The sequence below is a fragment of the Manis javanica genome, chromosome 2 (assembly GCF_040802235.1).
Source record: "Manis javanica isolate MJ-LG chromosome 2, MJ_LKY, whole genome shotgun sequence".
NCBI lineage: Eukaryota > Metazoa > Chordata > Mammalia > Pholidota > Manidae > Manis > Manis javanica.
In genome coordinates, this window is record NC_133157.1 from 5279573 (window position 1) to 5307329 (window position 27757).

At 46.3% G+C, this 27757-nt stretch overlaps 1 protein-coding gene across 5 annotated transcripts in view; it reads right to left on the bottom strand.

The window, feature by feature from the left end:
* The window catches only part of ABL1 (ABL proto-oncogene 1, non-receptor tyrosine kinase), a 130043-nt gene that overhangs the window by 20390 nt on the left and 81896 nt on the right, over positions 1-27757 (bottom strand). For all 5 annotated transcript variants that reach the window (XR_005058415.2, XM_037007910.2, XM_037007907.2 and 2 more), the window contains 3 exons: positions 13842-14015; positions 12989-13284; positions 6035-6307 (listed from right to left, as the gene is read on the bottom strand). Coding sequence is in view for 4 of the 5 variants with exons in the window: in XM_037007910.2 (XP_036863805.1) it covers positions 6035-6307; positions 12989-13284; positions 13842-14015 (743 nt within the window). In the remaining variant the exon portion in view is untranslated. The remainder of the gene's footprint in view (positions 1-6034; positions 6308-12988; positions 13285-13841; positions 14016-27757) is intronic.

A 27757-nucleotide genomic window follows, 5' to 3' on the forward strand; every position in this document is an offset into this window, starting at 1 on the left:
TCAACCTTTACTCGGTGCTTTCTTGCTTTGGCCAACTGTGTTTACAAGCGAAGCATGACCAGTGAGGATGTATGTGTCAGTCCATTATCATTTAGCTTAGGGCTCCATGAGACTGAAACCTAGAGACAATTTATTGCCCTTTAAAAATGAAGAGCTGCTCTTAATGTCAATTAAACGTCGTTCGTAGTCTCTGTGTCAAGCTGTATCGGGGAAAGAACTCATCCCCGTCACCACCCCACTGGCTGTTTAATCCTTCTGCGTCCTCTCTGCTTCTTAGCATGCTCATCAGATGCCATTTGGGGCGTGCAATGCTCCAATTTACCAGGTGACACGCTAATGTCAAAGGCTGGAGAGTGAATGCCTGCCAGAATCCGGGGATCGATGCTGCTCACGTAAGGACCAGGGGCTTGAAGAATCTTGCCTGGCCAACAGTATGTTCAAAAGTAGTTCTCAAATGAAGCTTTCTGGATAAGCAGAGTTAATCATTTCAAAGCCCCACATCATAAACCATGCACAGTGAAATCACTTCAGAAGTAACATTTGCTCTTACAGCTACTCTTTTCTAAAAGTACCACGATTGAGATCTAGAGAGGCACGGACACGTGGAAGGAACGATACAGCTTTCAAGGGGACCCTCTTCTTTTTTTGTATGTCTGTCTGTCTCTCTCCATTCACACCCATATGCACGCACATGTGTGCACAGTATAAAGAATTCCTTGTTTTTCATTTCTTTAGGACAATCGGTGTGAACTTGTCTCCCCCTGCTGGAATCAGATGTGGTTCGATTTATAATTTAACAGCCTCCTACACCTGTAGCTGTGTTAAATGGGGCAACATCCCAGATACTATCCTGCTATATTTTCCTTTACTTTTATTCCAAAACTCTCCATCATCTTTTTGAAGAGAATGCTTCCATTTACACAGCAGAAGAAAAACTAACTCAGACTAAGGGTGAAAGCAACACTTTGAGTAAAAGCCATGAACTTCAGCCTCTGTGAGGGAGGGAGATGGGTCAGCTGTCCCCCTTCACAAGGCCTGGCTGGCACGGCCCCGATGCGGATGAGCAGGGCTGGGGCAGCGGAGGCGTTAGAGGATGGCTCCTGACACCAGCCAAGCCCTGCCGTGGTGCAGCCACAGTGAGTTACGTACATAACAGGTAATGTATGTTTTCTGAACTTCCATTTTCTCGTCTACAAACTGGACAGAAAAGCAGCATCTCCCTCATGCACAAAGAAAATCAAGCGAAGTGCCCAGAACGCAGCCGGCATTCACTCCATAGAGGTCGCTTTTATCAAGACAGCAGATCTCTGCTCCGGAGGCACAGGCCTCATGCACTGCTCGTAAAGAGACAGGCTGGCTTCCTAATGCACACGGTGCCTGTCTTCCTCGCAGACACGTTCTCCCACATGCAGCACCTCATAGGTACTCTCGAATCCGCTTCACCTTGGTGCTCGCTGGCCTCTCCCCCAAGCCTAGGTACCCTATGGTGTCACACAGCACCGTGCTCTGGAGGCCTCTGCCTCAGCAGGGGCCCCAGAGCAGGGCTCCCTCTACAGAAAGGTGTTTCCCTATCTGTTTCTGGTTCTGAACCAAATGTCAGGTGAGCAAGGTAACCGCCATAGTGCCGTACAGCCTTTCCCATCAGATGGCCAGCGATCGACGTGCTTAAAAGCAGACTGGAGACGGGCAGAGCACGGAGCCAGACTGAGGCAGTCGGTCCACGAAGCAGCGAGGGCACTCGAGGCTCCAGCGACAAGTCCACAAGACACAGCCACTCAGATGTACCCCCAGAACTCTGTCCCCAGATACTGCGGCTGTTGGGAGCTCACAGGCAGAAGGGAGCCTACCGCAAAGGCAGGCGCAACCGGGACAGGAGCTGAGCCGTGCGGCCTCTCTCCAAGCGTGCCCACCCTCCCCGCTCTGCTCCAGAGTTCATGCTGTCACAGAGCCCTTCGTTCTCTATTTCCAACGCTCTCCAATAAAATCAATTTCCTGGGAGGAGAGTAACAAAAATAAAAGACAAACCAAAACACATGGTGGTGGTGCACATAGGTAAACCGGTACTTCCTTCCTCAACACCACAGCACAGTGCCAACTGGTGCCAGCTCCTGGGCCTGGCAGTTCTGCTCTGAGGCACAGACCCACCAGGACACTCTCCCCATGTGCATCACAGAGAGCCCTGGGGTGCTGCTCGTGACAGCAAAGGGCTGGAAAGAACACCAGTGCCCATGAAGACTGGTACAGATTAAATACATCCACACAAAACCAAGACAACCCTACGTGTATGGTAAGGGAGAGCCGCCAAGCACACCAGGTGGACCACAGAAAGGGCACAGTCCACAGCGTGCCCCACAAGGTTAATACAGGCACTCACGCGGACTCTTTCTGGAAAGACAGGAACACGGAGAGTGGACGATGCTATGTGCATACATTACCTATTTGAAAAACAGGCAAAGAACTGAGTACAATTTTAAGTCTTAACATTTTCCAGCAATGTTATTTTCTGCTATTTTAACGGTAGATTTGTCAGGTAGCTTGAGGGTCAATCTTAATTCCACAACTAGATCAACGATGGTCTTTTCTAAATTCTGCCACAGACTGTTTCAAAGGAAAAAACCTGACTCACAAGCCAACTTTTGGGTTACAGCTTATTGGCAACTCGGGCTCCGTGTGCCTGACGAGTTGGCTCTCAGGCACATCCTGCCTTTACTCGGATGGTGCCCAGGGAAGGGAGGCCTGCCTGAGCACTGTCTACTCAGACCAGCAGTTCCCCGCCAGCGGCCAGGTGCTGTGGTTCCCGTCTCCACCTGCACGCTCGCCCTAGGGCGCCAGCTTCCCACGTTCTCTGCCGGGCCCCTGCCCTGCAGTCCACACCCAGTGCTGTCCAGTGGAGCAGTATGGAGCGGGCCGTTAAGAGTAGGGCCTTGCGCCCACTGCTGGTTAAGAGGATCTGGCTCTGCCCTTCCGGGGGTCTAGCAATACAAACAGGAAGGACGGGGAGGCACGAGGAGACTGAGACTCAGGGGCCCAGGTGGGGTCGGGCAGGCTGAGGTGCTGGTAGGAAGCACAAGGCTGCAGCCTGTGTGGCTGTGCAAGGAGAGGGCAGGAGGGGAGCCAGCAGGCAGGGCTGTGGCTTATGGATGTTCTTCATGATGTGTAAGTAACAGTTTAAAGAAAGACCTGGGTTTGGAGCAGGATACCAGGTTTGTACCCTGGCCTTCCACTCCTGGCTGTGTAATGCCAGGCCACCTATGTCACCTACCTCTGCTTCGGTCCCTTCCACCTTGAAATGGTGGTAATATCTGTACCCTTCTCTTAAAACTGTTTAAAGGACTAAATGAGGTGCTATGTATAAAGCACTCAGAACTCTGCCAGACACATAGCAAGAGCTCAAAAAATATTAGCCATGACTGTCATGTAGAACCCAAAGTTCTCAGCTTCTATAGTGGAGATAAACGCCCCAAGTACTGACACTAACCTCATTTGATAAGCAGAAAACGTATCACAGAGATGCTTTTTTGTGCAGGGTGAGGTGGAAGGAGGGATAATTTATTTAGCACTTGATTAGTGCCGTGTTTTGTATTAAAATACCGCTAGAAAACAACATGCTCCCTTTTCCCTAATTAGCTACCACTGAGGGTGACAACTCACAGAAATCCATGCAACTAGATTCTGTAATGTTTTGTCAACTATGGGACCACAAGTTAATTGCTCTTGGGGAAAATCATTAAAGTTATAATCAAGTTTGATAATACACTGGAGAAGTATATCCTAAAAAGCACCCACTTTCAGATAGTTCTGATTCACTGGTAGAAGAAAACCACCACCGCCACCACCCCCAAGCTGCAGGAGGTCCCTCCTCCACACCCCCTTCTTCAGTCATTCAGAAAACAATGCCACAGCCTCACCTACTGGTCTGGGTTTTCTCTACCCTTCAAGTTGTGCAAATTCTCTTTTTAAAGTTTTCAAACAAGCCTTTCCTAGATTGATCTTGTGCTTGTTACTGTTTCATTTTTGTAAATCCTGGCAAATGTGCGGGTAAGCCTGGGCCTTTAACAGTTTCTCAAGCTGAGCAAGGCCCAGTTTCTCTGGGCCTGGTCTTTAATCGTGTGCCAAACTGAGACCCTGGAACACACACACACACACACACACACACACACACACACAGACACACACACACACACACACACACACACAGACACACACACAGACACACACACACACAGACACACACAGACACACACACACACACACACACACACACACACACACACACACACACACACACACACACACACACACACACACACACACACACACACACACACACACACACACACACACACACACACACACACACACACACCTCCCTGGCTCTTCTGGACTGTGCGACGCCAGGCAACAGCCGTAATTCTTTCACGGGCTTGCCAACGCAGCCACCTTTGTAAAACACAAATCCAGTCTTTGCATTCCCGTGCATCAAACCCTTCAATGTGCTCACTGCCTCCAGGCTGACAGCCCGAGCTCCCGGGGACTTGTTGTGCCCTCTGTGCTCTCTCTGCCTCTGTTCTCTGGCCCACTCCTGCATGTCCACCCTGGCACTGCTCACTGTCCCTTTCACGCTTTCTTCCCACCGAGTCCCACCGGTCCCTCCTCCTCTCCCCCATGTGGGGCCTGGCTCCACTTCCAGGCCTGCACTGTGTGCCGGGTCACTGAGAAGCAGTTCCTGTTATACTTGCCAGTTTCTCCCATCGACTAGACTACCTACTACCAACGAGCCTATTCTAACTACCCAGGCTAGTCTGACGTGAACAACTTGCATTCACGTTCACAATCCCAGTGTTAAGCCCAGAGTCTGGCAGATAGGAGTGAGGAACTCAGTGAATGCTTATTAAATTTAAAAAACCCTACCTGAAGAATATCCAGGAGTCCTCAAAGTGACCCCAAATCATGCCCCCCAACCATTCCCCATTCAAGTGTGGGTCCTGCCCCAGGACTGACCTAAGGGGACATATCCTACATGAGCGCCAGGAGGTCCCCAGTGGTCTCTGACACTACAGAATGTGATCTTTTCTCTGATGTGTCACTGTCTATCTGCCAGAAACCGTAAGCTGCACTTACTGTGCCTCTAAGTAAAGGCATTAGGAAAGCGAGTGTCCCTAAAAGCCAAGTGTTCTGGCTGTACCAGTTTCAAAACCGACTCTGGAGCAGCATGTACATACTCGGGTCCATTTTTTTCCCACCCATGGATATTCTGGTTCTTTTTCTTTTCTAATAACCACAAAAGGGGCTTGCTTCTCTCCCTACTTCTGTGCAGTGGTCAACATAACTGGAGTTCTTTTAAAACTGGTGAAGATAATGCCGGTCAACACTAGGGGACACTCTCGCTGTAGGTAAAAGCGCAGATCCCATTCTGAAGAAGGCAGAAGGCTGCAAATTAAAACTTGCCTCCCGAAGAACCGCAAAAGAAAAACAAACTGCCTGGAAGCAACACGCTGTTTTAGTTGAAAGAGTGAAGGCCATAGTTAAGAAGAAGGAACGGATGGTATCTGAATTGGTAAGAAACCTAAACGCTTCCTTCAAGCCTTTCTAACGGGGGCAGCTCTGGACAAGATGCAGAGAACTGGGGGGCTGCTAGGAACACCCAACGCACGTGCCTTCCAAACCTGCCAGCAAAAGTCCACGGAAGGGTCAAATGCATTTTGGTTTAATCTCCTGTTTCAAAGCTCTGTTTTCTTCTTCTTTCTCTTAACTCTCAATAGGAAGTGATCCAAATGCCACACAAACAGAACGGAAACCCACGGGCTTTAAAAGAATCCTGCCACAGGATGAAAAAACTCCAAATGACTAATCTTTTCACACCGAAACCGCAGCCCTCCTGGCCCTCGCCGTACGTGGGAACACGCTGAGGTCACAAGAATGGTCCGGCGCGTGGAGGGGACTGAGACGCGCGCGCCGCAGAGTCTGCCCCTCGGGGCGCACAGGCCGGGCTCCCTGGGGGCACCGCCTGTCACAGCCCTGGCTGGGCGCCTACCTTTAAGGTCTTCACGGCCACCGTGAGGCTGTACTTCTTCCACACGCCCTCGTACACCTCCCCGTACTGGCCGCCGCCCAGCTTGTGCTTCATGGTGATGTCCGTGCGCTCCATCTCCCACTTGTCGTAGTCGGGGGACACGCCGTAGACGGTGGGCTTGTTGCGCTTGGGGGCTGGGTAATGCAGTGTGGTGATGAGCCCGTCCGCCACGGTCGAGTGGTGGTGGACCAGCTCGGCCAGGGTGCTGAAGCGGCTCTCTGAGGACACGTAGAGCTGCGGGAGGAGGACAGCCTTCAGCCACGGCTCGCACAGACGCGCACACCTCAACAGACCGGCTCTGTGGGGCCTTGACTGAACACATGGCAACGTCTCAGATAAAACAGCACTCCACACGGGATGCGATGTGCAGAAAACCACTCACACTGTGTTTCTCTGCAAGTGCTATCATTTCTGAGCAGAAAGTCATGATAAAATGCCTCAGAGCCTTTGCATCTGCCAGTCCTCTGCCTGAAACCCTCCACCCGCCTAATCACATACCTGCTTCTTCCTTACAGTTCGGAGCCGAGTGTAAGTGTCCATGCAGTACCCCTGGCTGCCTAACCCAGAGTCATCCCCCAGCACTAGCTTCTCTGCACTGCACTGCCCACCAACTGATACTCCCATTGGTCTGCCTGGCTGCAGTGTGCCTCCACCTACGAGCACATCTGCTTCCTGAGAGTAGAGTCCTGAACTGTTTCCACCCTGTATCTCCAACATCCAGAACAAGAAATGAGCACTTAATAGGTGCTAACAAAAAGTTGCTGATTAAACTAATGAAGAGCAATACTTAGGGTTTACTGACTGGAAAAGAACATTTTTAAGTAATTATGCTTACTACCTAAAACCTATGATTATATAATTATCTAGAACTAAACAGTAATCAGAGATGAAAATCATTCAATAAAAGATAAACCTCCCTCTCATTCCTTCTCCCTCGACTTGGGCTGAGTAAGAAGCACCAGAGGCCAACGCTTGCAAACCCCAGCTGCGTGCCACGTGGGATGCCCATCAGCACTTTCCAGGAACAGAGTGGGGCCCGGAGGGCTGCACAAAGGCCATTCAGCCTTTTCTTCCCCAGGGAAGGAAGGAAAGGACGGCAGACTCAAGGTCCCGCGAGTCTCTGAGATCTGCAGCGGGAGAGCCCGTGCAGGGAACCCATCCTGTGGAGTTCTCACACGGGTGCAAGACGGGAGGGAGGGGAAGGAGCGGGCTGACAAGCAGCAGCAGTGTGGGTGGTTCCTGAGTGAGGTGGTGAAGGGATGCTTCCTTTGAAAAAACGATTCCACATTAAAATCCACATAGAACATCTGGGCTCCAGGCACACAACTGAACCTACTCGCTCCCTGACAGCAGCCAATAGCCACTGAAGACAGAAAGGACACTGAAAATCACAAGGTGTCCCTGACACCTGTCCAAGCTGCAAAGGCATGGGGCGGGGGGAGGACAGATTTGGGACAGGGGGCAGAGGGAGGAAAAGGAAGAGCATCCATCAGCTGTAGCTGTCTTACTACTTAAAGAAAAGGGAAGGGAAAGCATGAAGCACCCAGGGCAGGACGAGGCCTGGGCTGCTGGGGATGGCAGGCTCCTTCCTTTCTGTATGTCTATAGTATCAGATGGAAATATTTTTAAAGGAAAATAAATAATAGCTAGTATAAAAGTTGATCCTGTTTGCAACTTTCAGGAGGGTAAATAGGGTTGATTAACAAGGAGACTTTTTTTTTTTTTTGCTTGGGGAGATGACAAATTAATTTTTAAACCTAAGACAAGTCAGTGGCAAACTCTGACTTACAGGTATAGAATTTACAAACATTTGATAGCAAACCTAAAATAAATTTCTGAGAAACCCAAGAATTATCCAGAAGGACCCCGCAGCTCTGGGAACTTGTCCCTCGGTAAAATGGTCCCTCTGAATGGCAGGCCTCCAGGCGAGGGGCGGCTCACTGTAACGCTTCAGAGTTGAGTACTGAGGAGAAACCGCTACGTGAACTGCTCCAGGGACAGGCTGTGAGTCACACGCGGGCTCCTGAACAGCACACTGAGTGCAGGGGGAGGGCCGAGGAGGGGAAGCTGGCTCCACAGAGCCTGTCCTGTTTCCTGCCCACACACTGACGTGCATGGCACTCATCAGTGGAAGTCACCAATGTCAGTGCAGTTCATGAGAAGATCAAGTGGGACGTAGGGACAGAGCCTCATCCCAGCCCCGCTCTGGAAAACTTCAGCTGTCCAATTACTTTACTGCAGGTTGCAAATGCTCCAAGCCCCGCTTCTCTTGGGCTAGGCCCACTGACGGTGCTTTCCCTACCGAGGAGTGTGGTGAGGAGAAAAAAGCCAGCCCGGAACAGTACTCCCTGCAATCGGAGCACCGCCCATCTCGGGAAGCACGGGCACAGCAGGGGGCACTTGCTGGGCTCCTGGGGCAGGTCACCGGGGAGCAAGGTACATTACCTATTTCTCCCCATCAGCTTGAAAGAAGAGCCACCCAACCCAAAGGTCAAGTGCCTTCAATCCCACAGAATACTAATGGTGCCCCCCAGTCCTCGTTTATGCAGAATTTGTTCTCGGTCCCCTCTGATTCCCTCACAGGCGCCTCTTACAGATTTCAGTTACAGGAGGTTTCAGTGAATGGGCAGACTTCATCCTTTTCAATAATTAAATTTACAGACCCTGTGACTTAGTTCATCTTTCACCATAAAATTTACATACTGACACTTATTAAATATTAAAGCCACTCTCCCTTAAACGTACTGCATAGCCAACTTCTGCTAACAGTCCAGTCTGTTGGCTTCCTTCTGATTAGTTCTAGTTTTTGAGCAGCATTTTGGTAATGAAGGTAATAATCTTCATCAAGAATTCGTGGCATGTTCGGAGAAGAAAGTGAAATTAGCATTATGAATGGCATGTCACTATGTTATGCACCCAGTTACATAAACATTCTGGGTGCTCAGCCAGGGGCTGCGCCTCCTCTTAATCATGCAGGAACTCAAAAGATAGGACTTGTCAAAGAAACTCACCAGAAATGGCTTTCTTACTGACAGCCAGACTCACAGGCTTATCAGACGTAGACTTGTGCACCCTTTAGCTGCCTCAGACCGCCAAGTCCCACCTTGGATGTGATGTTTACCGGCTGCTCAGCTGGGAAGCCCTGCTGCCCGGAGAGCCCCTCACACATCAGCAGGAAGGCAGTATTTAATAATGAAGCAGTAACTAAAAATGTGCCCAGTCTCCTCGGCAAGGGAAGGCCAGCCGTTATTTTAGCAGGCTTTTCACCAGGATGCCTGTGCCTGCACAGCCACTGTCAGGGTGGGTAAATCTTAAGAATTCATGATGCCCTTCAGTTGGCCCACCTTGTCACCTCCACAAAAGGTAAAGCCCAAATTCCATTTCTACCCACCTGAACCTGTCACTGCAGCAGACTATACCAAAATAAATGTCAGCTGGGCACCTCTCTAGAGAAAAGGAAAGACTCCATCAAGGGCTATAGGAACCTACGGAACTGGAGAGCAGCACCCCTACAGAAGCAAGCTGCAGACACAAATAAATAACCAGAACTAAGAACAATTTAGACGGAGTGGGGAAGAATTACAAACTGAAAAAGTCCATTCAAATCCCAGAGTATCCGAACATTTTAAAGACTGTTAAGACTACTAGGAAAGAGCAATGGCTCGGTTGGGTACGGCTCTGTTGAGAATCCACCTGGACACTCTCAGAGTCCAGGGCTCTGGGCCCCGAGAGGGTGGCCCTGGGCTGACTGACCAGCCACATGTACAGCTGAGAGCTCAGAAACATGAGAGGCAAACTGGAGCCAAGAGGGTGGAGGCCGGAAGTCCTTTGGGACCTTAGAGAAGAATCTTCTAAATGGATTTGTTTTCTAAAGATTAGCTAATTTGAAAATAAGACTCAAACTTGTTCAACCCGAGCCAGGCCCTCCCACCAACCTTAAATTTTCCCCTCAGAAATCCAGAAGAGATTGCATCAAAGCTCTGCTATGTGAGCAGCTTTTCTCAAAGCCAAGCCACACTGTCTCATGTGTCACTCTAACAGCTCCCCGCTCTGATGCTGCTCACGCCTTCCCAGAGCGGGACCCCACCCAACAGCCCCTTAAGCATGGCCCTCAGAGAGGCACCTCCACAGATGGTCGGCCTGGTGACCCCACGGGCCGAGGAGTCTCCAGGTGCTCAGAGAGCTGATGGGAGAGTCTTTGCCAGGGATGGGGGGAGGAGGCTGAGGGGCCTAGCCCACTGTGATGAGTGGCCCAGTGGTGGACACGGGCTCATCCATGCTCCCCCAGAAAGGAAAGGAACCCCGGGCACACACCAGCTTTTAGGCAGAGGGGCTGGCTTCCTTGTCGGATGGGTCAAATTCTGCAAATCGTGTGTCCCCCACACAGGCCTTGCTCTCTTCCTTTGAACAATATTTTGGACCAACCCCCAGCTAACAAGTTGTCAAACTAGATTATGCCTGCCTGCATCTGTTCCAAGGATGCTGATTAAACGACTCCAGGGAAAAGCTCCACTACCCTGTTCAGCACAAACCTCAACCGATGACCATGGTGCGGCACAGCTCGCCTTGGATAAACAGCACAGATGGGAAGCAAGCTGTCCACTCCAGGAAATCACCGCCCTCATGGGCGGTGCACTCTGATGTCCTAATTCAACAAAATGGAACCCTTCAGGTCTAAAGGCAAGGTTTCAAAGGGTCCATCACCCTGGAATGCATCCTGCAGAACGGAAGGACCTAGCTCCACATCTGGGACGAGAACAATGACCAAAAAAGCAAGCTGGTAAGGCTGACCTCTAGTCGCACAGCAACAAGAGACTATGCTGCCTGTCATACAAACCACAGGGCTGCACGACAAGACGTCTACGAGGATGGAAAGCGTCAGGATCCCTCATCAGCAGTAAGGACTCTAGCCCGAAGACTGAGACATGCAAAATAAACAACAGATAAGATGCTAAGAAATGTATGTGCATTTGTATGATATGAACAGATGTGTGAGGATAGACATAAAAGATTAAGGAGACTAGACTTACTAGATATGAAGACATATTATAAAGCTATAACGATGAAAAGTCTGGTATTGGCTCATGAAGAGACAGAGCAATGAGAGAAAACAGAAAGCACATCAAGACCTAAAACCACTTATTTAACTATAAAATACATGTAAATTTGGTGTATTTCAAATATTCAGGGGAAGAGAAATTTATGAAATGGCATAGGGATCACTCAAAATAGGACCCTAACATAATGAGGTGCTGCCTTTACCAATCAGTGACACAGATGTTTTCACAAGTATGGTAACACATCACTGAAGGGATGAGGGGTAACATGCCTCTCACATGTCACATGTTGCTCGTGAGAAAACACATTTGTACGGTTTCTGTAGAAGGTTAATCTGGCAGTATCTACAAATCTTAAATACACCTAACCTTCAATCTATTCCAGCACCTTACCTTGCAGACACTTAGCACTGCAGGCAAAGAAGTATAGATTTCCAACCACAGGTCATGACCCACTCATGGGTCTATGAAATAAATTTAGCAGGTTATGACCAGAATTTTTAAGAAAATGAAAGAAACCAGAATGGAATACAAAGTATTAGAGCTCATCACACAAAGTACGCATTTCACAAACCTTTTGTTCCTCGTGTGAGTATTGTATAAAAATGTAAATGTTTTTTTTTACAATGCACTGAGCTTTTTAAAAAGATTTGAAAGCCATCTCATAACAGCATTATTTACAACAGGCAAAGGATTGAAAACAGTCTGCAAGCTGACCAGCAGGGACTGCTTAAACAAATGATGGCCCGTCCATGCTGTGCAGTCATCAGTAAGGATGGCGCAGCTCTAAATGTGCTGCCATAAGACAATCTCCAAGAATTATCAGATGTGGAGTCGCATCATTTGTGTTTATTTAAAAATATAAACATATATACACTGAGCAACTCTGGAAGAAACCTGTCACAGTGGTTGCCTCTGGGCAGGGGAGCTGAATTAAGAGACAGAATTACTAATCCATTCTGCTGTTCTTTTTTTTAGCCACATGCATGCATTCTGTATTGTTAAAAACACACACACCATCTGGACCCACCTGACAATCCACCTGTCTACACCTTGGTGACTGTGTGGTGCAGCAGAGCGGACAGTGGGACCTAGGCGTAGTTCCACCAATTACCATGAGACTTTGGGCAAGAAGTTTTATCCCTCTGGGCTTCCATTTCCTTAATGCAAAAATGCAGGGGACAGCCATATCTGCCTTGAGGACTGAGGTGGGGTTTAAATGAGATAATGACTGAAAAATGCCCCAGCAAACTAGGAACTGTATAAATATTAATTCCTCCCTTCCCTTCATGGACTCTAGGGACTGTTTATATAAAGATCACAAAACCATCTCTATCAACTCCTTCACAAAACTACCGGTTGGGTTTGGAAATCCATTGGTATAATGTATTCTCATTTTTGTTTAAAAACTGTGTGTATATATGTATGTATGTACACACACAGACACACAACACACGATTCTATCCATAGGCAGAAGGCATGTACCAGACTTACTTTGATAAGCTACTAGTAGGTGATCTTCACTTTAAAAATAATCACCTACCATTTGATTTTACTCTTTGAGGATGAATTACTATCAAAATAAAAAGGATGAGTCTTAATGTAAAAAGTATATCTAAAGCCCAACAGATACTCCACCTAACTCATCAGACTGCTGATAAAACTCCAGCAAGACAACAAGGGAACCACAGTAGGCCAGAGCCCGTGGCATCATGTGGCCATCCTCACACACAGCCCTTCACAAGGCAGACAGCACAACGCCTGCTGCTGGCTGGGAAGTGTCTGCGGACATCGTGGTTGGACTCTGCGGCAGGACCTCGGGCCCCCGCAGCCCCCCGGCTCCCGGACAGGGCCCCACCTTGCCGTCAGAAGCAGTGTTGATCCTGTAGTGGTACACTCTCCCTTCGTATCTCAGCGAGATGGACCTCTGGCCAGGACTGCTCTCACTCTCCCGGACCAAGAAGCTGCCGTTGATCCCGCTGCTCAGCAGGTACTCGGCGGCGTTGCGGGACACCGGCCCGTGGTACCAGGAATGCTTCTCCAGACTGTTGACAGGTGTGATGTAGTTGCTTGGCACCCACCCTTGGCCATTCTTGGTTTGGGCTTCACACCATTCCCCATTGTGATTGTAGCCTAAGACCCGGAGCTTTTCACCTTAGAAGAAAAGATCAAGTCAGACATATCAGCTTTAAAGGCTTTATTCAGGTCCATTTATTCTTGTATAACTAAAAATCTCCAAATTCCTAAATACCTACTTCATTTTAACAAGTCCACATAACACACAAATACATACATTTATAAGTGTATGTGAGCACATTTATATATGAAGCTTCCTGTTTGTACTGAACATACAGATAAATATATAGCCTGGGTTTTGTAAATCTATTATGTTTACTCAAGTACTCTGTTCCTAATATAAGGAAGCTTTTTGGGGGTGGGGGGGGAAGTATTTTCAGTGTTTGGTCCAGGTGTCCTTTTCAGTATGAAATAGGGAAAACTCGGTTTTTGCTAAGGACTCTTCTTGTTTTTTTGGAAGACTTTTGCAAGAACTCTTCTCCTTAAGGAAAAGTATCTCTCTTATAAAGATACTGTTGTTTTTTCCATGCCTCTACATTCCAAACTTTAAAGTTGCTCTCATCATCAAAGAGATGGCCAATCAAGCCACCTTTTCCCCTGATTTCAGTGTCTTGCAACCACCACAGCTGTTTTACCTTTAGTTATGCTCAGAGTGTTATCCCCACTGGCCACAAAATCATAGAGTGCAACGAAAAGGTTGGGGTCATTTTCACTGGGACCAGCAAGGAGGTTTTCCTTGGAGTTCCAACGAGCTGCTTCGCTCAGACCTTGGGGCTCAAAGTCAGACGCTACTGGCCTCTGAAGAGCTTCTGGAAGAGAAAGAGGGAAACAGAAGAATTGGGAAGAAAATTAGTTTTATTCTCAGGAACAAAAAGGTTTGTTTCCATCATCATACATTTCTAATTTATTTCATTTCTTAACATCTGTACATATTATATATTAGTAAGAAAGGTGATAAAAAAAAGATTCTTCCTTTCCCAAATCTTGCGAAAACCGTAAGTATTTTCATTTCAAGGTGCTAACTACTGTTCCCAAATAGTTTACGCTTTTAAAATTCGTTAATTCAAAATGAATTCAGTTGGAAATGGAAATACAGTCCATCCTTATATTTTTGCCATTGCTTATGTAGTAATATGGAGTAAAAGGGTTTTGCTTTAAAATATTTTAAAAATGTACTGAAGTTAATGTATATACGTAATGTAAAAAAACTAACAGTACAGAAGGGCTTATAATGAAAGACAAACATTTTCTATCCCATTCTTCTCCATGCCCAGAGGCAACAGCTATTTTTTAGGTGCTCCCCTCTGTCTCTGTAAACGTAAGCCATGTCCCTACGCCCCCTGCTCCCCTCCCCCCATCCCTCCTGTGCCGTCCTCCACTGGTTAACTTCAAATTTCCAGTTCTCTCAACTATTAATTTCAAGAGAATATCAGCATCTTGCCCTTCCTTCCAGCTTTCCTCCCTGCTTGCTCACTCTCAAATATGGCCTTCTTTACATTTTCTTTTACCTCGTGAAAATCAGTAACAGTGTTTTTATTTTTATTATTATTCCATAATAAAAAGTCTTCCATATTTTATGTATAGATAGATTCTAAAAGTTGAAAACCAGTTAACAACTCATATAGGAATGTGTGACTATTGTTCACTACGGGATCAAATAGCTCATTATTTTTTCCTGAAGTTTCTTTTTTCTTTCTTTATTCCTTGAACTATGATGCTCAAACTCTCTCGAGTATCTGTGATAACAACAATAGGCACAAGGTTCTTTCAAACTAGCAAATCCACTCCAGGTAGATCCTAATAGTCATAGAATATTATGGAGTGAAATCTGAACACTCCTTTAAGGTAACTACAATAGGAAATTGCACTTTAAAAAGAGGACCAGAGGCGAAATTCTAACTTGAAAGAAGCAAGTACCATATGTTTAAGCCAAACCTAAACAGTAACCAAACAAAACTGCTTTAATTTCCCCTCTTTCTGGATTTAGAGGACCCCCAAATACCTTTTACTCAAATATCTTTCCTTGGACAGTAACACCCTCTCAGGGACGGTCCTGACTCCGCACCTCGGACATCCCAGAGACCAGGCCATCCCTCCAGAGGCACGACTGGAGAACCTCAGGAACGGCCATCCTTTAAAATCTCTCTTTGGAATCAACCAACGAAAGTCTTTCAACTCTAGCTTTCATACTGTTAACTTCAGGAAGTGTCTTTCTAAAAGAGTAAATCTCAAATTATGTCATTACTGTGTTTGGTAATTTCATCTTATGAAGAATCATGAAGGCAAAGATACTTTGAAGGGAGAAGGTCTTATAACTACCATTTCCTAGAATGTGGAAAAAACTTAGTGATGTGTTAGCCCCCCATCCCCAAGTATTTGCATCAGCTCTAAAAGTATGTCCAGCGCCATCATGATCAGTGATCGATCAATTATCTAAACAAAGCTGGTTAAAGTAGGGAATTTTTTTAAATAGAGTATGTGATCTCCCACCGCACCCTGAATGCACGCACATTGGTTTGCTAATCTAACTACAGGGCCAAGGACCGTCCCTTCGAGTGTGGGTATGTGTTAGCATTAGATGCGCTCTTTTTCTGCAAGGCCTCCAGACAAATGCATCATTTTACTTACAGCTCCAATTTTGTGCAGGAGGAAGGACAACTGGAGCCATTCACTATGTTCCCAGTACAATTCCCATAGTTCATAGTTTGCTCATTCACACCTAGTCCGGTAGCAGTTTTTTTAAAAGTTACCTGCCTTTAGTGAGTCTGTCTAAAGCATTCATCTCAATTTTCACAGAAACAATTATCTTCTCCCACTTGCATTTTACTGGCTTCATATTAAGCAGGTAATTAAAACATGTATACTCAAAGAGATTTGGAAACACATGTGCTGCTTGTTGTGGCTGTGACTCAGGTGGCAGGGGAGAGTGGGGGAGTGGCTGCCCTGTCCCATGGGCTGTGGGCACCGGGGAGGCATGGTTTATAAAGGAGGAGCATGGCGGTCAGCTTAGCAAGCCAGTCAGTCAGTGCACCAAGCGGGGAGTGCTCGTCTGTCACATGGTAAGTAAGCTACGAGGGGGCAAAGGAGTCTCACCATAAAAGAACTCTTGTAGATCAAAAGAGAAAGATACATCCCTCCACAACGGAGAAGTGAATGTGAATCATGAATAGGCAATTCACAGAAAGTTTAAATTACCATTCAACGTGGAAAGCATGTTAACCCTGGCTAGTAATCAAAGAAATGCAAATTCTTCATCAAACTGGCAGATAGTTTCCTGAGGCTCAGTGCTAAGACGTCAATGAAATGGGCACTCTCACCAATACCAGTAGTTGCTACAGAAACTGCTGTAACATTTTAGGAGGGCAACTGGAAATACGAACTGAATCTTTAAAAAATTCCATAACCTTTAATCTACCACCATAATTTATCCATCCTAAGAAATCCACACAATGATTCGTATGTACTGATTTTTACATAATAGCACAGAAAAGTCAAAGTAAAAAAAAAAAACACAAACCCAACCAATACACAGTTAAGTTAGTTTGTGATCCATCCTTAAAACAGAACATATTCAAAATTTTTTTGGAAAAAACATCTAATGGCTTGGGAACATAGTATGCTGTTTAAGTGTTCATATTACAACCCAGTATATCCCAATTTTGTTAAAACTGAAAAAAGTCTGGAAGGAAAGGTGAACAGTGGTTAACTCAGGACCATGTGTTAACAGTACCACTAACAGTGTTAACTCAGGGTAGTGGGATTACATTTTAAACTGTCTTTTTTCTGTATTTGGACATACATCTCACAAAGAATGCGGACTATTTTTAAAATCGTGCAACAATTATGAAATAGAAAAACTGTTATAAATAGATGTCAGATGGCACTTATATCATTTGTAATCTAACATGGAAAAGTACCCTACGGGTGGGAGGAACCTCCTCAAGTTGTCCTGAAAAGGTGCTTGTACGTTTCCCTCTAGTGTCCCAACCGAGTGGCCAGGGGCATACGACTTTGGCAGATCAGGCCCACAGGAAATTAAACCAAAGACATGAATACAGAAATGCTTTTCTTCTCAAATGCCATTTGACCTCTTCTATCAAACATTCGGCAACATCTGGATTTGATCAAAGTTACGTAACGGAGGGAAGTGGCCTGGAAAACACCTGAAATAGGCAGAGCGCAGAGACTTGCCCTGTGGTGACTATGATATAAAGTATGGGTTAGAAAGGGGCTGTCCCTGACCCAGAGACAGATGCTGGGAATTTCATGCAACGGGGTGAGGCCTTTGTCAGGAAGGAAAGGGCCTCCCACTGCTTTCTGATTCAACAGGACGTCAGGAAATGCAAGGCAGTCTCTCAATTTTCCTTTCCAGTTCTTGCTCCATTCCACAAATTAATGGCCAAGGCCCAAAGGGAAGTATTGCTCATGCATGCCTCTGGATCGAGACACAGCAGCGTAGCCACAGGCCAACACCAAAACCTCCCAGTCAATTCCCAATCCAGGCTGATGTCAAAATTGACTCACAACGTATAAATGCCAAATTTTCTTGCTTCACTTCATAGTGAACTATGCTCGTCAACCTTAAAAATGATCACAGCTTACAAGGCCAAAGTTGCAGAATGTACTTAACCCTCCTGGCTTCACACACGGACTTTCTGCCAGTCCCATGGTCCGGAAGTCAGACCCCTAAAGAAGCCCAAAAGCTTCATTCAAAAAAGATACCCCAAATAGCGCCACCCCCCCCTCTTCTGTTCCTCCAGTGATCTTCTGGCTATTGTTAAGTCTTGGGAAATAAAATTTAACATCTGCTATTATTCTTACATTTTTTTTTCTCAGTGGACATTTTCTGCAGAATCCTTCTGAGTCATGTTTTAAATATATTGAAGATTTGTATCTTCAAAAGTGCCTCTCATCCCACTTTTTCAAAACCCTTTTGTTATTTCACCACACTGTTAAGGAAAAGGTTTCCACCAGCAACAAAGCTCTGGAAAAGGTGCCAATCAGCCAGGTAAGCAGCCAGCATGGTAATGTCTAAAAATGCCTCCAAACCTCTGAAATGCTACAGCTCCAAGCTTGAAATGCCGGCCTGACCATGTTTGAAAATTTGGTAAGAAGGATGCCACAAAATTCACGGGACCTCTGCGTGATTAACTTACTTGGAGAGTATTCTAAGAAACTGGCTTGAGTCTTTAAAGCACAACTTCAAGATCGTTTTATACAAAAATAATCCATTCTTAAAATTGTGAGTCACTGATCAAAAATGTTCACAGAAGATTCTCCCATGTGCCAGATCTGGTCTAGACTCCACCAGCTGCTGCCAACCTCACCACCAGCAAAGAGGAGGAGAAGGGAAATGCTCTCCAACCCCAGGGCGGCCAGGCTGCTCAGTCCCAAGGGGAGGAGAGACTTCACCTCCAGGAAAAACATCCCTGGGAAGCTTCCCACCTTCCTGTTGGCACTCTTGCCCTCGGCCACAGCTCTTGCAGAATGCAGAGCGGCCAGCCACGTGCGGTCACACTGTCCACACCAGGGGCTCCAGGAGACACTTGGTAGGGAGGTGGCGGATGCAATAAACAGTCCCTTTTACTTTTGCTCATGGTTATTTAAACCCTTGTTGCTTTATTCTTATTTCCTTTGTGGGCCCTCTGCTATTATCCTCCAGTTCAAGGAATCTCTGTAATTTAAAAATCTCTAAAACAGATCCCTCAGAAAAGAGAGAAGGCTCCGTGTTTGATTTCATACTCTGTTCCAACTGATGAGATCATGCTCGGACTATTCTCAAGTCAGTTTATAACAGTCTCATACAACTTTTTATAATATGAGCTTAGAAGGAAAGTATTATTTCCCACAACTCGAACTTGATGCAAGTCATTTTATCTACATTCTACATGGTCCTTTGTTTTGTAATTTATACCCGCACCCACAGCAGTTTGAATTATTTAAAAAACAAGTTTAGCTAAATACAGTCTTGGCATTAAGTTTACACGGAACAAAATTTTCCCAGCACCGCAAAACATTTTGTCAGCTGCTGGGAGCAGGGGTACAGGAAAGTGGTAATGATGCCACAAGTCATCACATGGCCTCTACTCCTTGCAGGAGAAACAGTCAATGAAAATACACAGCCTCAACAGCAAGTCTAACAGGAGATAAGCACTGTTTCGTGGATTAATTTATAAGATCACAAGACACTGAGGACCAGGATTTGCGAAGGGGAAGCTCACTGGGGCTAGGGAGGTGGATCTGACCAGCAGCGAAGCACGGCTCACACAGGGTCCGAGGCCTGCCTGACACACCAAGGTTCCTGAGGGTGGGGTCTTCCTCTGTGTGTGCGTGGACCCCATGGTGATGTCCTACAGGCTCCTCGGAATAAAGTTTGTAAATGCATAAGATAAATATGAAGGATTGCAAAGAGGAACAACTGAAATAGGCCTCAAAATATTCTTAAAAATTGAGATATAGCACTTTAGCCATGCGTTAAACCTACGCTTCTTTATTAACACATTAAGTAACAAGAACCAATGGTAACTACTGTCACTTCAAAGTAGTGATGAATTAAAGTAATACAACTGTTACAGGACTGAAAATATCTGATTTTCACTAGTGACAAAATCACACGCATTGCTAATAACTGTGGTTACCTACATTCTTAAAAAAATGAAAAATATTTCAAGCGAATAGGCTCATTTTCAGCTAGCGGTTAGCAAAACACAGTTTTTCTATTTTCCCATCCAAGGACATGGAGCCCTTGCATTCTACCCCAGAGTCCAAGCAAGAGCCGTCCAGTCAACAGCTCCTGCCCTACGGCTCTGGTTCAGGGAAGCTCCAGTAACCCGATGGGGCCAGGGACCAGAGGAGGCTGCTAGAAATTAGTGAGGAGTCCAAATTATGCAGCCTTCTTTTTAAATAATTGCAGTTTTATTACTTCCTAGTTATGGGCATTGTAGGCAATAAATTAACAATAAATTAAGTAGGGTCCTAGAGAAATCTCCTTTAAAAAATAAGAAAATCAAAAAGCAATTCAAATTAGCTCAAGGTTTAAATATTTCCCCAGGAATCTTTTTATATTATAATGTTCCTACACAGTCAATTTTAGAAAACAGAATTCTCTATCCTAACTTCTGTCCCTATCAGCAGTCCAAATATTAACCTTTCTAAGACACAATCATTTCCTCTCTCTCACTACCAAAAAGTCAAAGAAAAAAAAGGAGTTTTGTATCAGCATCTAAGAATTTGTTGTCAGAGAAGCCTACAATTACTGGAAATGGAGTATAGAGTCCCATATAAAATAAGACCCCACCATGTTCAAACCATTCTGAACTCCTGTCATTCACGCCCCACCCTCTCCCTCTCATCCCAATAATACTCACATCAGGGCCACTTTTCCTAACTCTCTCTGGTCAGTCCTGCCCTTTCCATGTCCCACCACACCTGACCGGTGTCCCCTGTTGGCCCCGCACCCCTCATTCTACCTCTACACTGCCACCAAAGCAGGCTCTGCAGAAGTGCAAATCTGACAAAGTCACTCTCCAGGTAAAATCCCACTGAGATGGATGCTGGACAAGAGGCAGCCCCAGAAGCTTGGGAGGTGGCCCTGCCAGTCAGCTGGCCGGCCACCATGTCATTAGCAGGGTCACCTGTGGCAGCGTACAGACCAGAGCTGCCAAGTGTCTTGCAGGTAACTGGCAGTTGGCAAATACTGCTCCTTGCACATAACAGGCCCCCCAAACTTGCAGTTTCCCCACACAAACTCTAGTGCTGCCTTACCTGTCGAGGCTTACTGAGTCTCGGAATGTCCTCCTCCCTACCGTCTCACCCCCCATTGAGCCCTTCTCATTTGGGTACCTGTCTGTTTCTATCACTACACACACACCCTCACCCCCCATTGAGTCCTTCCCCTTCTCATTTGGGGACACACACACACCCTCACCCCCCATTGAGTCCTTCCCCTTCTCATTTGGGTACTTGTCTGTTTCTATCACTACACCCCTTGCAGTACAATAAGCCTGGGCTCCCTGGTGGAAAAGCCTTGTTTATATTTCGGACCATAGTGTCTTGAAGATAGTACGTTCTGGGCCTCAGTTTCTCAGTTGTGTAACAGGGCAATAGCCTCAACCTAGAGCTCCACGCACACTGCGTGCAGAGAATTTCTGCACCTGGCCCAGGGGCACCAGACTACAGGGCAGTTACTCCCTGTATTGTCACCAGTCCGTACACTCCTTTGGGGCACAGACCAGGTTCTGACCAGCACATCAGCACCTGCCTAGTGTGATGCAGGACATACAGCACTGCTCCGCGTTTATTAAAACGAACTCCTTTGGTAGTGAGTCTACAGCATCTTACTGTACTGACGGACAGTGACTGCAATGGGGTGTGGGGGGCAGGGGGGACTTGATAATATGGGTGAATGAAGTAACCACAATGTTGCTCATGTGAAACCTTCGTAAGATTGTATATTAATGATAGCTTAATTTTAAAAAATGAACTCCTTTGTAGAATACCCTGTACTTGTAAAGTCTGACTGAAGAGTGCATTTTCATCATCTTTTAGCCTGTAGTAAGACTAGTGGAAATGACAGACAGGAAAGATGAAAAGCAAATGCACCCTGAGCAGGAAAACTTTTAGAAAGATCTAGGAAATGCAGTAATTTTTTTAATGTAATATAAACCATGGCCAAAATCCTAAAACAAGGTGTAACATCAAAGTACATTTTTCTCTGTGCTTTCAAAAGGAACATGAGACAGCATGGTGAGATCCCCAGACCTCCACACACTGTTTTTCTGTTAGGGGTGGGGTGGGGGTGGGACCAAGTCCACATTCAAAATGTCCCCAGGGAGCCAGCTAACCACAAAAGCACTTTTCTCTCTCCACAGGCCATTTGCAAAAGACTGAAAGCCTCCCCCTTTGCTGCCAGGGTTTGAAAGTACCCACCTCGTATCTCCTGTTCTCCTTTAGCATCATCGAGGACTCTGGGGTCAGTTTAGACCTTGAGTCACTAAAGTAAAGGGGCTACGCAATGGCAGGCAATTTCCCCCAAATGTCTCATTGGCCAGTATTATTTCTACTGCTAATATGAATGCGTGAACATGACCAAAATAGGTATTTTGGCTGTTAGGAAAGAGTATAAAACCTAAATGTGATTTATTCCCACTAGGATGTTTAAACATTTTAACAGTAAGGTATTAACAAAGGGCCACGTGGTGGAAGCTGCTCAGGCTGAGTGGGGGTGGGGGAATTGATAAGGGCCTGGCAATACCTGTTTGAGTTTTTTAAACCTACCAATAAAATTAAGACAAATGTAAAGGAAAGATATAACTGGCTTAGGCGACGTCCGGGAAAGAATGTGAACCCTGTAGTGCTCAGCCAATGAGGAACCAGGGGAGGGAACTGCGTACAAGGAGATAAATTATTGGCACCAAACTCCCCAGGTGTGCCTGCCCACCAGACACCCGATCTTGCAAGACCGTCATTAAAGCCTCGCTCCACTGGTCTCTTTGTCTCCGTGTCCACTTACTGAATTTGGACCAGTGAGTGTGTTTCGCACAGTTTGGGGGCTCGTCCGGGATCCTCTTGCCTGTGCGAGGTGGGGGCCCAAGCGGAGTGGGAAGATGTGTCCCCAGGGCTTTGGGCGGCCCGCTGTGTCTGGGCATCTCACCTTTGCACGGAAGCCAATAGGAGACCCGAGACTGTTGTGCGGAGACAGCGTGACCGACGCAGGGGAGAAAACGCAGGCACCGCGGCAACCAGGCAACCTTGTGCACGAGCCAAGGTGGGAAAACTGGGCTATAAGTACTGCCTTGGTGGTTGGGCATTTTTCAGAGGTCGAGTGTGTGTGGCTGAGATGTGTAATCTCGGGATGTGTGCAAGAAACTTCCATTATGGGGGGTTGAGTACACAAGGATCTCAGACACAGGGACCTCTTGAAGGATGGGAAATACAAATTCTAGGCCTAGAGAATCAGAGAAAGGGAACCAGATGAGCTCCCTTGGAATTCCCCCCAGATAGCCTGCTGGGGTGAAGGTTACGGTACTGGGGGGACGCCTCCTGTACCGGGTTAAGGACAAACAGAAGATGATCAAATTTTGCTGTTTTGTCTGGATTAAAGTTAGATCAGATGAAAACTGGCTTCGCCAGGTTTGAGTCATTTTTTGATGGTAATAAGTCCTCCAGTTCACCTGAGGAATCTGTTGGTTACCAAGGGCGCTTCCCCTATTTCCCCTCAACACCAGGGAAGGGAAAGCTAGGGAGGAAGGAACTACAAGAGACCTCCCAGGACAAGCCCTGGTGTTGGGAGAGCTTTGTGTGTTTTCCTTGGTCCCTTTCCCCCCGCCGCAGCCGCAACCAAGAGTTGAGGGGCGGGGACACGGCGGTGAGGCGGAGTGAGAGTTTTGTTTGGAGTTACTCCTGGAGAGAGAAAGTGAGGCCGCCTCAGGAGGAAGGGGCGCCCTGGGAGGTTGGAGAGAGAAAGTTTTAAGTTAAAAGGTTGTGCACTTTGAGGATGCTGGTGGCCTCAGAGAGAGGAGCGCCCCAGGGGTTGGGGGTTCCCTCTTTAAGGATTCTTTAAGATGTGGCCGGGACCTGGAGGTGTAGACTTGTTAGGTGGTCTCAGGTGTCTTTGATGAGACATATTTCTTATCAGTCCTCTGGGGAATTCTACAAAATTAGCTTAACACAAGAAATTTACTGCTTTTAGTCCCCTCCCAGGATGGCAGCTTCCTGGTTTGGGAGCATATCAGGACTGGCTGCCCTTTTTCCAAGGGGGGCAGAGTTATTGTCTGTTTGCTAATGAGTAAGTTGAGGGTCTTGCTTCTTGACCTCCTGGGTATTAAAATGCAATCTTTGGGATGAAATCCTTCCTGCCTTTTGCTATGTTGTTTACGGCTGTGCCTGCATGCTGAATTGATTTCCTGGGTTGCAGACTTTTTGGGGTCAGAAAGAAAAAAAAATAGCATATAGGTAAAGTTAAAAAAAAAAAAGAAAAGAGGCTGGGCTCGTATGATTAGCATAATAAGGACAGGCTATGCTGAGGTGCCCTCTCCTTTATCTGAGGAATATTCAAAACATTCCAGGCCAAGTTGCTCCTGTCTTTTTGAGCTTTAATTGATTCTGGGTCTTTTCAGTGCACTTTGCTGGCCTTTTTCTCTTTCCACCCCACTCATATCTATTTAACATTGGGACCCACTTTCTTGTCTCCCAACCTGTGGGTAAAACTAACATTTCCAGAATATCTCACCTGGCTTTGGCATATCCGCATATCAACAGGCGTTCAAAGGTGGAAAGAAGTATGGCTTTAGTGCATTTGCAGCTTTCCTCACGTAGAGAGAAGTTCATCTCCGTATCAGTGGGTAATTACCTGGGCAATGGAAGGCTATTCTGTACCTGAGAGGTGAGGGGGAGGGCCGGTTTTTGGCTGATGCTGGTGCCTGAGAGAGAGAAGCGGCCCCAGACTGCAGCTTGTAAGCAATAAATAGATTTTAAACTTTATTTCTCCCTTTGACTGATTTCAGTTTTTAGAGGTATTTTTCCGTAAAATTTCCTCTCCCTGGACTTAACAATGTAAGAAGGACTTAGAGTTTCCCCGTGCCTTCTGGGGAGTCCACGAGGAATCCCAAGATGTTTCCACTGAGAGAGGTCCCACTAGGACAAGGGGAAATTTCTTAATGCTCCCCTCACGGGTACTGAGGTGAGAAGTTTTAAGCATTGCTAGAAGATCCCCTTAGCCTAGTAGACCAACTAGATCAATTCCTAGGACCTAATATATATACTTAGATTGAACTGATGTCCATCATGAATATCCTATTCCCTGGTGGTGAGAGGGGGGTGATCAGGGGAGCTGCTGTGTCCATTTGGGAACAAAAACACCCACCGGGCCAGGGTGTCCAGTCAGGGGAACAAAAGTTCCCAAATGTAGATCCTAGATGGGATAATAATAATCTAGGGGATAGAATTAAAATGCAAGATCTCAAAATGTTTCGAAAGTGTTTGAAGTCCAATGGGAAAAGGAAGAAACCCCAACTACATTTTCAGAGAGACTCAGGGACCAGATGAGACAGTATTCAGGACTTGACCCAGAAGCTCAGGTAGGACAAGGTCTTTTAAAAGTCAATTTTGTAACCAAAAGTTGGCCAGATATTGCTAAGAAATTATAGAATCTAGATGGATGGAATGAGAAACCTATGGAAGAATTACTAAGAGAAGCTCAAAAGTGTTAAAAAGAGAGGCTAGAAGGTTGTATTTCAAATTGTTAGAGGGAGAGCCAGACCCTCTCCAATGGACCCAGTGGAACTGCAAATTCTAGAGGAATTGAAAGCAATCCTTAGTCACCACCCCAGTCCTGGCACTCCCATCATTAGAGAAGCCGTTTCACTAGTTTGTTACTGTTGAACAAGGTTCTCTGTAGGGTTTTGACCCAAGCCTGCGGAGGAAAGAAACAACCAGTGGCCTTTATGTCTAAACGATTGGACCCTGTCTCTTGAGGCTGGACTGAATGTGTTCAGGCCATCACAGCCATGACCTTACTGGTGGAAGAGAGCAGGAAATTAACTCGGAAGAACCCTCATGGTCAGTACTCCTCACCAGGTTTGGGTCATGCTTACTTAATCAGTGGGCTGGACACTGGTTAACAGATTCTCAAATTTTAAAATATGAAGCAAGCTTACTTGAAAAAGATGGAATATGTGCTGGCCATATCTTCTAACTTATCTTCTCTCAAGCTGAAAGGACTCCTCACCCAGACTCCCCCACTTGAGTTCTTCGCTCACTGCTTCCAGCCTGGGGGCCTGGTGTTAGTAAAATCCTGGAAAGAAGACCAACTGCAGCCCAGCTGGGAAGGCCCCGCCCAAGTGCTCCTGACCGCGGAGACGCAGTGAGGGCGGCTAGAAAGGGCTGGACTCATTGCACCGGAGTAAAGAAACTGACTGGGGGATCTGGGGACAAAACAGTTGGCAGGTGTCCCAGGTGGTGAACCAATCCTTAAGGCTGAAACTAAAAAGAACCTAAAAATGTTAACTTTTATCCTTCTAACTCTGTATTTCACAGGCTGGAGGAAGCCCTAGAATGGGAAGGAACTCCTGGTTATCCTGTCAAACTGGCAATCAATATCACTAAAACACCAAGCCCCAAACCATTAGGTTTGATGCTTGTCAGGTTCTCTCTTGTGGTGACCTAATGACCAAAGACAGCTTTCTGGAGATAAATATCTCTGTCCTGAATGGACAAATCTTAATAGAATAAAAAAAAAAGGCAAGTAGGCCCCATGTCTAAGGTGGAGCAGTGTTTGGTGGACTACCCAGTTTCAAGGGTGGACAGCCCCTCATGCAGTAGAAAAATCTTCAAAAAGAAAGCTCCACTTAGCTAAAGGAATTCCTCCTGACAATTGCCAGGATAGACAGTGTAAACCCCTTTTATTAACTATACATAAACCTCAAGACAGACTCAGTGCAGATGTCACTGGAGTAGATCCTGTGGGAAGGTTTGGTCTTAATTTAATCAAAGGCAAGACTTCACCCATAGTGGCCACCCCCAATCCTGAGGGAAATATTGAACCATAGCTTCTCCAAAATGACCTAGACTAGTTACTGTAACAGATAAAATACCTAAAACAGATTCTTAAAAATAGAGACAGGTTATAGAGACACCCATGCCTGGGTAGAGTGGGTTAAATTTTCAGTACTCGCTTTGAATAAAGGCAACTGTTACACATGTGCTGCTGGACGGCCACAGGCGCAGGTGGTCCCGTTCCCTCTCGGCTGGGACACAGACCCCACTGGGATGAACTGCATGTTGGCCCTGTACCAGGACAAGGACGCTTGGGGAAATGAGACTTGCAAGGGCTTGTCTTTACTCTTTCACGCACTGAAGAGGTCAGACCCGAGGGCAATCCCCTCTTTTTCCATAGGAAAGATGAATCACTCCCTGTGCCTCTCCAGGCAAGGGGAAGGTTTCAGAACCCTGGTGGGAAACTTACTGACTTGTACCCATGTCCTAAATGTCTCTAAAGAGGGCAACTTCTCGAAATTACGCATCCCCCGAGCGGCTGTTTGGTGGTACTGTGGAAAGGGGAACCTGTGCTACTCGTTGCCACCCACCTGTTCTGGGACTTGTGCTTTAGTCCAATTGGTCATTCCATTTACCCTGGTATTTCTCTCCACACCCAATGAAAGAAATTTTCATAGAAGTCGCAGATCATTACAAGGATCCTTTGATTCAAATGTATACATTGACTCAATAGGAGTCCCCAGGGGAGTCCCTGATAAATTTAAAGTTAGAAACCAAATAGCTCCAGGATTCGAATCGGCACTTTTGGTGGTCCACCATCAACAAAAACGTAGATTGGATCAATTACATTTACTATAATCAACAAAGATTCATTAACTATACCAGGGATGCTCTTCAAGGAATAGCTAGTCAACTAGATGCTACCAGCAGAATGGCCTGGGAAAACAGAATAGCATTAGATATGATAGAAAAAGGAGGAGTCTGTGTTATGTTAGAAGGAAAATGTACTTTTATCCCAAATAATACTGCCCCTGATGGTACTATTACTAAAGCCCTA